Source organism: Vicia villosa, linkage group LG1, assembly GCF_029867415.1.
Source record: "Vicia villosa cultivar HV-30 ecotype Madison, WI linkage group LG1, Vvil1.0, whole genome shotgun sequence".
NCBI classification, from domain to species: domain Eukaryota; kingdom Viridiplantae; phylum Streptophyta; class Magnoliopsida; order Fabales; family Fabaceae; genus Vicia; species Vicia villosa.
Window position 1 is genome coordinate 95,516,081 of NC_081180.1, and position 9,940 is coordinate 95,526,020.

Here is a 9,940-nt window from a genome sequence, read left to right on the forward strand (position 1 = left end):
TGCCCTGGCCCAGGGCCGGCCCTGTTTCTACTCTTCCACCCAGAACATTTTCCTCTGGTGAGACTTTTTCTATTAGTGTCTTTAGAACTTCCATTTCATTGTTTTCGTAACCATAGTTGTGTCTTATGCAAGAACAACAACACTGACTGTTCCTAACCGTTGATTGTTGTTATTCACTTGTTCAAGAAACTAAATCTTTCTCATAGTTTTGGTTTGTTCTTTACGACATTCCGACATAACAACAAAGCATCAAATTTTATGCTTTGAAGAATGAATTAGTAGAGAAGGATGTTGAATGAAGAACTTGAAATATTGAACGATATTCAAACTATTAAATGAGAGATGAATAATGAGTTGCAAGATGCTCGAAAATCATTGATTAGTGTAAGTTGTTCTTCAAATATAACATAATTATTTTGTAAACCAATTAGAAGAGTTATATGTTAAGTTAGAGTTTGGTGAAATAAGCAATCCACATTAGATATAATAAATTCAATTGTGCTTTACCCGTCGGTTAAATGACAAAACCGAGGAGAAAGTGTTTTCGCTATTTAAAATTTTTAAAAAGTTATCATTGGGGATCGAACCCATAACCTTTACACCTTTTTCGTTGGTAGATCTAAAACCGAGAGCTAAAATGAGGCACTTTTTATGACGCCATTCGTTACCTCGCATATGAAACTGAGGTAACAACTCATATCCAACCGAGCTTAAAGACATTTTTCATAGTAGTGAAATAATTTGAAAATTATATGTAGTTAGAATTCTATTTTAATTTAGTTAGGGAATTGGTTGAGTTTGTTTCTTGCTAGTCAAGTAACTATTTAGTGCAGCTCAACGCCGTTGTTTATGGTGTAAGTCTAGACTCTTATATATATCTAGACTCTTATATATAACTGGATCATTGTTTCTGATCACAATAATGAAAAAGTTCTCTTTCATAACGCTCAATTCAGATTCCTTAATATATTAAATTGGTTGCAATTTAGGTTTCTACTCAGGCTTTTGACCTCAAAGAAGTGATATATTTTACTCATCATCAAAATTAAGACAATAAATTACACTTTTGGGACCAAAAAGAGAGTTTGGACCAAATTTGTCACAAATTTAATAACCAAAAAATTTGATTTAAAAAAAAATGTAAACTATTTTCTTGATAAATAGGAGGACAACGTGTAATTAAATCTGAGAATCATTAATTGAACTGCTATGAGCTTGTCTTGAAATTTCTAAGAAGATACTAGTTGTTGAAATTTCATGCTTCTTACTTTTCTTCCCTATGAATGGATGGAACCAATTTCTCCCCCGACGTACACAACACGGTTCTCATTGTTTCTTCTTCCAACTTTCCCCTAGCTATAAAGTGTTATGCATCTATCTACATTTTCAACACAACACATAAAACAACCTTCAAAAACATGGCCTCTTTAAAACAAGTTTCAATCCTATTATTCCCTTTTTTCCTCATTTCCCTAATCAAATACTCTCATGCTGCAGGAATTGCAGTCTATTGGGGCCAAGATGGAGGTGAAGGTTCCTTGGCAGATGCTTGCAACACAAACAACTACCAATTTGTAAACATAGCTTTTCTATCCACTTTTGGCAATAGCCAAAACCCACAACTAAATCTTGCTGGTCATTGCGATCCAAGTGTCAACGGCTGCACAAAGTTTAGTGATGAAATTCAAACTTGTCAAGGCAAGGGAATCAAAGTGTTACTCTCTCTCGGAGGTGCCTCTGGTAGTTACTCTCTTAATTCGGCCGATGAAGCCACACAACTAGCAACTTACCTATGGAACAATTTCCTTGGTGGAACATCAAGTTCAAGACCATTAGGTGATGCAGTTTTGGATGGAATAGATTTTGATATTGAAGCAGGTGATGGTCAACATTGGGATGAACTTGCTAAAGCACTTAATGGTTTTAGTGCGCAAAAGAGAGTTTACTTGTCTGCAGCACCACAGTGTCCTTATCCTGATGCTCATTTAGATTCAGCTATTCAAACTGGTTTATTTGACTATGTTTGGGTTCAGTTTTATAATAATGGTCAGTGTCAATACTCAAATGGAAATATTGGCAATCTTGTTAAGGCTTGGAATCAATGGACTTCAAGTCAAGCTAAACAAGTGTTCTTAGGTGTTCCTGCTAATAGTGCTGCTTCTGGTTTTGTTCCTTCTGATGTTTTGAACTCTCAAGTTCTTCCTGCTATTAAGAGTTCTCCTAATTATGCTGGAGTCATGATTTGGAATAGATTTGCTGATGGAAATAGTGGATACAGTAATGCTATTAAGGGTAGTGTTTAATTAACTAGTTAAATCTGTAGTCTTTATTACGTATTTGGAATAAGTAGCATGTTCAGTAGGATTTGTTCCTACATATTAATAGGTGCTATGTGATCAGTGATCGCTTTGTTTATCTCTCACCTATCATTGGAAGTGTCTTTGCAAATTTTAAATGAGAATTTATATAATCTATACCTATATATTAAAAGAGATATAGAATCTGGTTAATTGGTCAAGGAAGTTTATCCAAAGTTTCAAAACATTGTACAATAGTTAACATTCATCGGTATTTGGTAAACAATGCAGGTTTCCAGTGTGAAACTGCTCATACCTCGTCTTACAAATTGTACATTTGAATTCTTTTGCATCATTTTCTTCTACCTAGGACCCGGTGTTTGTCCAAATTTAATGATACTAGTACATGTTACATCCTACTTCTATTTCCCCTTTTTGGCTTTTCGCCAATCCTACAAAAACTAGAAACATTTTCAGCTTTAATGTGACTCTGCAGATTGAAAATGAGACCAGTATTCTTTGACAAGCTTCCCAAACAAAGATCCTTCTCTCTTCATCAACTTCATTGGCTCATCATACTCTACTAATTTTCCTGAAAATTCAATTGCACATTTTATTTTCTTCGAACAAAATTATGAAAGGATCAAATTCTTTCTCAACAACATATGCTAAATTTTCAATCAACAAGAGTAATTAATATGCTACTTACCATCACTGATGGAAAGAACCTTTGTGCAATCCATCACGGTCGGTATCCTGTGAGCTACCGTGATTACCGTACAATCTGCAAATTCAGTCCTAATAGTTTTCTGCAGAATCAAGTCAGTTGCATTATCAATTGACGCAGTTGCTTCATCGAGCACTAATACCCGACTTCTCCTGAGCAAAGCACGGCCCAAACAGAACAATTGTCTCTGTCCCATGCTCCAATTCGCCCCATCTTCAACGACTGTATAGCAATATGTTACTAAACATTAGTATCTCAAACTACTGTTTGGATAAACAACTTAATTAAACATTTATGACATTATCACAAGTCAAACTGTTTTCATATAAGCTATAAGTTGTCTTTTTAGACATTATCACAAGTTCTTATTAGACATTTCCAATAAGCTATTTCCATGAGCTCTTCCGGACATTATCACAAGTTCTTATGATAGTAGTTATGTTAAAATAAACCAATCCAATCAGAACACTAGAGAGGAACTTATCACATCAAAGTTGTAATGGTAGCATAACATGAAATGTCACCTGAGGAATCTAAACCACCTTCTTTCTCTTGGACAGCCTCTTGCAACTGACACTTGCCAAGAACCTTTGTAAAGAAACCACAATTAGTCCACATTAATAGTTGGAACTTGGAAATAGAGATAATTAAATAAACAGGAAGAAAAAAACTCCATGTTGTTACTAACTAAATGCTGAAACGTAACTAAGCATGTGATAATACTACCTCCCATATCTCTTGATCAGAGTGTTGAAATAAAGGATCCAAATTGTATCTGACTGTTCCATTAAAAAGAGTAGGATCCTGAGGTATAATACCAAAGCGCGACCTCAAATCATGAAGTCCAATAGAACAAATGTCAATGCCATCAACAATGATTTTTCCACCAGCTGGCTCGACTAGACGAAATAAAGCACCAATAAGAGTGGTCTTGCCGCTTCCTGTTCGACCAACTATACCAATTTTGTGTCCTCCTTCAAATGTGCACGTGATTCCGCAGAGTACTAGTGGTGCATCATGCCTGTACCGTATCTGTTCCAATATCATGAAACAAATCTTGTTTCAGTTCAAGCTTACATTTTGAAAAGAACATTATGCAAATGAGTTTAAAAATAATACCAAATACCTTGAGTTCCTTTATTTCTACTTTACCAACAACTGGCCAATTCATCGGAGGGCGGTTTCCTTCTATTACTTCAGGAGCCTCACTTGGTACATGCATATATTGATTTAGCCTCTCCACTGATATTATGTAATTTGCTATATTGCATTGATTTTGAATTGAGAATACTAAGGAAGCATTAAGGGAAAGGCCATAAGAGAGAGCCATGCCAATAAATCCTGAAATAGCATCATATGTTGAAATTTTACTACTTGCATAAAACACAACTATGGTTAAGAAAACAATAAAAGGGAAATTCTAAACGGACTAATAGAAGAAGACTCTCACCAGAGGAAAATGTTCCAGGTGGAAGTACAACTATACACAGTGCGGCAGATGCGAGAACAACAGCACTGACTGTTTCTAACCGTTGAATCAACCACTCATTTGCAGCAAAACTATGAAAGAAAGGAGTAGCATTGATATCGATTAGATCAAGGTTCTTTACGAAAAAACGATCTTCCTCTTCAAAAGCCCTTATTGTCACAGCTCCAGCAACTGATTCCGCAAGATGGTTAGCTACAAAGGATTTTGTTGTGCCATTCATCCGCATCAGTTCTTTTGCTGAAGCAAAGTAGAATCTCTGTATGGAGGGAAAAAAAGGATTTTCAATGAGCACATTTTAAATCTATGAAAGATAATTATAATATATTAAAGCAAAAGTAGAACACCAAATCGTCATGGCAATTTAATCCAAAGAATTTGTTCATTACCTGCAACCGCAGTGCAAAATAGAGCATTGGTATGGAGACAAACAAGACTTGCCAAGTAACTACTGCTAAAACAGTTAGACTAGCATAACAATTGGAAGTAGCTGCTACGGCGAAAAGAAGACCAAATGGAACATCGAGATCAACAATGCTGAGATCAGAAGAGACCTAAACAAAGAAGTAATAGTCAAAGCATAAGTATTTCCCATTCATTGCATGAACGTAAATGGTAAAATGGAAAGAGAAAGGATTGTTTAATATTCTTACCCTACTAAGTATCCGTCCCAAAGGTGTGGAATCATAAAACGACATAGGTGCACGAAAAAGGGAGTTAAGTAGCTGTAAAAATAAAGACTTTGAAGATTGAAGGCCCAAAGCAACTGTAAAAAGACTTCTCATCAATAAGAACACTGTTGAAGTAACTCCAATCGACAAGTAAACTAGAATCAGTTTCAAAGTGCTGACTTTAGGATTGTCAACATTAGTAGCCATCCACGAGTTTTGCAATATTTGACCAATCACAAATATAATTTGAGAAATAAAAGACACGGAGAAGTATATGTATCCCTTGTTCTGATTCAGGTACGTTAAGTAAGGCTTAGACCCTTGGTCTCCTGTCTCTCTCTCTTCTTGCTTAATCAATTGATCTCCTTCTGGTGCTGCGAATTGCTTTTCCTTCTCCACATACGTTTTTCTTATCTCTTTGGCAGAATTTGAATTTCTTTCAGAAGAAGTAACATCCACAAGCCGGTCAGAACCAGCAGTCTCTTTGTGAGCATTCACAAGGTCCTGAAAATCTTTGCTTGAGGTCAACAAATGTTGATACGAAGCAGATTGTAGGATTTTGCCGTCTGACATCAACTGTAACCGCAAAATCGTTGTGTCCATGCATAGTTTTCAGTTAGCCAAAGATTATAAAATAATGTTCTAATTTTCAGTTAGAATAATGACATAGACATAAGCATTGCTTCAATGATTTATAAAATTACCAAAACAAAATCAAATGCTGGAAGGAAGTCAACTTGATGAGTCACAAGCAAAACTGTCTTCCCAGCAAGCCCTTCCATAATGTATTCCTGTCCAGTTAATTGTGTCACAAGCATAACCAACTACAGTATTTAAAGTTTGTGTGCGTGCGCGCGCGCGCGTGTGCACTTGCTGCATTATAAACACAGTATGTAAGGAAGTGATGTTATCATTACATTAAACAAATTTGTGGCAGTCTGTGCATCAACAGCACTGAATGGATCATCCAAGAGATATATATCAGCATTCTGATAAAGAGCTCGGGCAAGTTGAATTCGTTGCTTCTGACCACCACTTAAGTTAACCCCTCTCTCTCCTATTTCAGTGAGATCACCATGAGGAAACAGCTCAAGATCTTTCACTAGTGAAGTCCTATGAAGAGTTTCCTGATATTTTTGAACATCCATAGGTGATCCAAACATTATATTTTCCCTTATTGATCCTGTTTGTATCCATGCTGTTTGAGAAACATACGCAAAGTTCCCATAAACATCAATCTGTATTCCAGAAAAGATAATCAAATAACCTTTTACTACTAGTACTCAGGACAAAAAGTTAAATATACATGCCAAGTTATATTATAAAACTGCCTGCTGAAAATGGAAATGCCATCAAATTTATAAATAATGAAAGTATGGCAAAGTCTATACAATTAAAAATTAAAAAAAGCAAAATCTTACTTTCCCTTGAGTGATAGGAACTTCTCTGAGAATGGCTGCTAAGAGAGTTGATTTGCCTGAGCCAACTTCACCACAAATCGCGACCTTTTGGCCAGGTCTTACTTCCAAATTAACATTTCTCAATGTTGGATTGGATACATTATTGTCCTCCCATGAAAATTCAGCAGACTTGATCGAAATTGAGCCCCTCATATTGTCTTCTGAACACCTCTTCCCAATATTTTCACTCTGCAGTTCGGGCGCCTCCAGGAATTTTAAAATCCGAGCGTAAGCAACTTTTGCTTGAATAACCACCCCAATAACATCGGGGATGGTTCTAATTGGATCTTGAACAAGGCGTAAAGTTGCCACGAAAGTGAAAACATTATTCGCATGCAAAGGCACGTTAAGAAAATAACACGCTCCGAACGTAGCAGCAGAGACCAAAACTGGTGACGACCAAAAGAGAAATGTGTTGTATGCCTTTCTGAATTGTACTGCAGACAACCATTTGAGTTCCTCATTCCGTAATCTTTCTATAGAATTTTTAAAGCTGGTTTCCCATGCATACAATTTCAGTACCTTCATATTCACAAGAGCCTCAGAAGTAGCCTTCAATCTCTCATCTTGTGCAACCATTAGTTTGCTTTGAAACTTGTGTTGTAACTTTGCAAGTGGTGTATTGCAAAGTACAGTGATAAATATCACAACCAAGGATGCAATTGTAGCTAGCCCAACTGCACGGAAAAGTATTACCAACGAGATGCATAGTTGGAAGCTTGTTGTCCATGTTTGGTGAAACCAGTAAGGAAATTCTCCAATTCTATAAGCATCCACGGTTACATAATTCATTATCTCACCACTAGAGTGCACCAATCTCGCAGAATTGGATAACCTCAATTGTTTTTTATAGATGGCTGCTGTTAGCAGCGACTTAACTTTGAGACCAATGAGTCTTGACCGGAAATACCACTGCCTTTGTGATAGAGATTCTATAGTTTTTATAAAGAAAAGTGCTATGGCTAACACAAAACCTTGATATTTGAAACTCTCATAACCCTCAGCAACTAATATAAAAGAATTCAGAAGCATAGGTCCAGAAGAAAGTGCAAGTACCTTAAGCATTGCAAAGAGTCCAGATATTAAAATTTCTCTCCAATGGCATAAAACCATTGTCTTCAAAATAGATGGCTGTGAGGATGGATCCTTCTGTTTTTGCTTGTTTAATTGCTCTAGAAACATCGAATAACAACTTTCTGCTCTATCTTCCTCCCTCAACTTGGGCACATCTTCGTCCTGAAGTGTTTTCTCTTTACCTCTCTTCATCAAAGAATTCAGCCACCAAAATGAAATCCTACTGAAGAATCCCGCTTTCGCAAATAGCGACACGTGACTAACAGAATCGTTTTTAATCGATTCACCATTTAAAGGAGCGTAAAGGCTTTCATTGATTTCTCTGTCAGTGTCGCTACTCTTAGATTCCTTATATGTGCATAATAGCAATAAAATTGCCCCAGGAAAAGATAGAACATCTATTGCTACCTTAAAGGACAAGTGCATACTACCGATTACATAAAACAAGGATATGCCACAGTTTATACCAGAAACTAAGAAGATTAGAATAGTAAAAAACCTTAACCATGCTCTTGGAAGTTGTTTAAACTTAAGACTTAATGTTAAACCAACTAACATCCATGTTAATCCCTGCAAGAATTCCAGCAACCACAAATCAAGAGGCAATGCAGTTTGGTTTTTCCTCAACTTGTCTTCTAAAATCCAAATGCCATAAAACAAATGCAACAACCCAAGAACACCATTGGTTATGGCAGAAACTAGTTGCAGATTTGAGTATGTTTCCCTATGTATATGACCCTGAGATGGTTTTAATAACGACTTGTGGATCATTATAAATAGGAGCATGATGAGAAGAAACACATCAAAGCAAGATACTAAGACATGGTTGATGCATGAGGAAGGATCAATGAGAAACTTAACATCATAATAACTGCAAGGCTTTGAACAACCAGATTCCCCACAAAACACACTCCAAAATCCTGCCATTTTCTTTCTCCTCTTTCTCGCTCAAAATCTGTAAAAAAAAACAAGAAGTTCAAGCCCTCATGCTTTTGCTGAGAGAAAAATTAACTCAACACAGTTACCTATAGTCAATGAATCATGCAAAATCACATAACTTGTTTGAATTCAGCGTTATATTATATAAATATAATTTCTCATAAAATTCAGATATTAAGGCCAAGAAAACACATTATGAATTTGGTGCTAAACGCAAATACAAATGCTAGAAACATAAACAAAAATCATACAAGAAAACTTGAGTAAGTGAATAATGATGAAAGCGTGGAATTAATGATGAGTGAAATTGAAAGCGGCAATGTTGGTTATAATAAGAAAGAAGAGAAGAAAAAATTGGTGGTTTCGTTTGTACCTGAGGAAGAAGACGAAAGAAAAGGCGTTTGAAAGAGGGAAGATTGGAAGGAAGTGAGTGAGTGCGTAGGTATATATGGTGGTAACTAACTGTAAGAGCAACCATGTCGTCACGGCTCACGTATTGTCACCTTTTCCTAAAAAGTATTGTGTTTGTTTGTGTTGGGGAGGAGTTCTTCAAAAATAAATTTGTTAAATTAGTTAAAATAATTACTTTTTATTAAAATATATTTCTTAATTATAAATATGATTTATAATCAGTGATGAACGTGCATTGGAGGTATCCGTACTTTTGTTGAATTCAATCATTCATGAACAAATGCGGTTCTTTGGAAAATTGGGAACAGATGGGATAAATGTTTGTTTAAGTTGTGCAATTTTAATTTTTTCTTCTTCACACATTTTTTTTTTTTTTTTTTTTTTGATGGAAAAAGGCATTTTATAACACCAACAGAAATTACAACACAGTGGAGGGAGAGTCCTCAAATGGGAAAACTCCCAGCCAAGTTTTTGATCCCACTCTCTTTGCTAACTGAGCCAAAGTATGGGCTTTTGAATTAAACGATCTAGGAATGAAAACAAAACAAGCAATACTGAAAGATTTTGCTAGGCTACGACAGTCCTCCGCCACTAGGTCCAGACACACGTCTTTGGTTACTTCGTTCACACAGTCCACCACATTTCTTGCATCTGACTGGAAGATCACTTTACTTAGCTTTAAACTCCTAGCTGTCTCCATGCTCCATCTCAAAGCCAAAATTTCTGCCAAGCTGGGATTTGATTCTAGAACCTGTTTCTTGCAGATAGATAACACTATTTTTTCCTCATCATCCAAAATAACACAGCCAAAAGTAACCACATTGTTTTCTCCTAGGCCAGCATCTATTCTAATAGTGTGAAATCCATTCACCGGT

At 36.1% G+C, this 9,940-nt stretch overlaps 2 protein-coding genes across 2 annotated transcripts; one reads left to right on the top strand and one right to left on the bottom strand.

Moving 5' to 3' along the window:
- The first annotated feature begins 1,312 nt into the window (after positions 1 to 1,312).
- Positions 1,313 to 2,483, top strand: LOC131643613 (acidic endochitinase-like). The gene has a single exon (XM_058913874.1). The coding sequence runs from the start codon at positions 1,419 to 1,421 to the stop codon at positions 2,301 to 2,303; it is 885 nt and encodes a 294-aa protein (XP_058769857.1). The 5' UTR covers positions 1,313 to 1,418; the 3' UTR covers positions 2,304 to 2,483.
- Positions 2,484 to 2,510: 27 nt separating this feature from the next.
- Positions 2,511 to 9,135, bottom strand: LOC131643611 (ABC transporter C family member 10-like). Its single transcript, XM_058913872.1, has 12 exons — positions 9,028 to 9,135; positions 6,603 to 8,670; positions 6,099 to 6,419; positions 5,886 to 5,972; positions 5,164 to 5,757; positions 4,900 to 5,064; positions 4,475 to 4,769; positions 4,151 to 4,365; positions 3,751 to 4,056; positions 3,549 to 3,612; positions 3,007 to 3,246; positions 2,511 to 2,889 (listed from the first exon to the last, which is right to left on the bottom strand). Exons 2-12 carry the CDS (start codon positions 8,640 to 8,642, stop codon positions 2,777 to 2,779), a joined length of 4,440 nt encoding a protein of 1,479 aa, XP_058769855.1. The 5' UTR covers positions 8,643 to 8,670; positions 9,028 to 9,135; the 3' UTR covers positions 2,511 to 2,776.
- Between the last annotated feature and the right edge of the window lie 805 nt (positions 9,136 to 9,940).

What these genes read in the sequence shown, in the direction of transcription:
- LOC131643613 (XM_058913874.1), top strand. Translation starts at nt 1,419, where the DNA reads ATGGCCTCTTTAAAACAAGTTTCAATCCTATTATTCCCTTTTTTCCTC.
- LOC131643611 (XM_058913872.1), bottom strand. Translation starts at nt 8,642, where the DNA reads ATGGCAGGATTTTGGAGTGTGTTTTGTGGGGAATCTGGTTGTTCAAAG. An exon ending in ACCTGGAACATTTTCCTCTG is followed by an intron (nt 4,366 to 4,474) that starts GTGAGAGTCTTC and finishes ATGCTATTTCAG; the next exon opens with GATTTATTGGCATGGCTCTC. An exon ending in AGGTGGTTTAGATTCCTCAG is followed by an intron (nt 3,247 to 3,548) that starts GTGACATTTCAT and finishes ATTGCTATACAG; the next exon opens with TCGTTGAAGATGGGGCGAAT.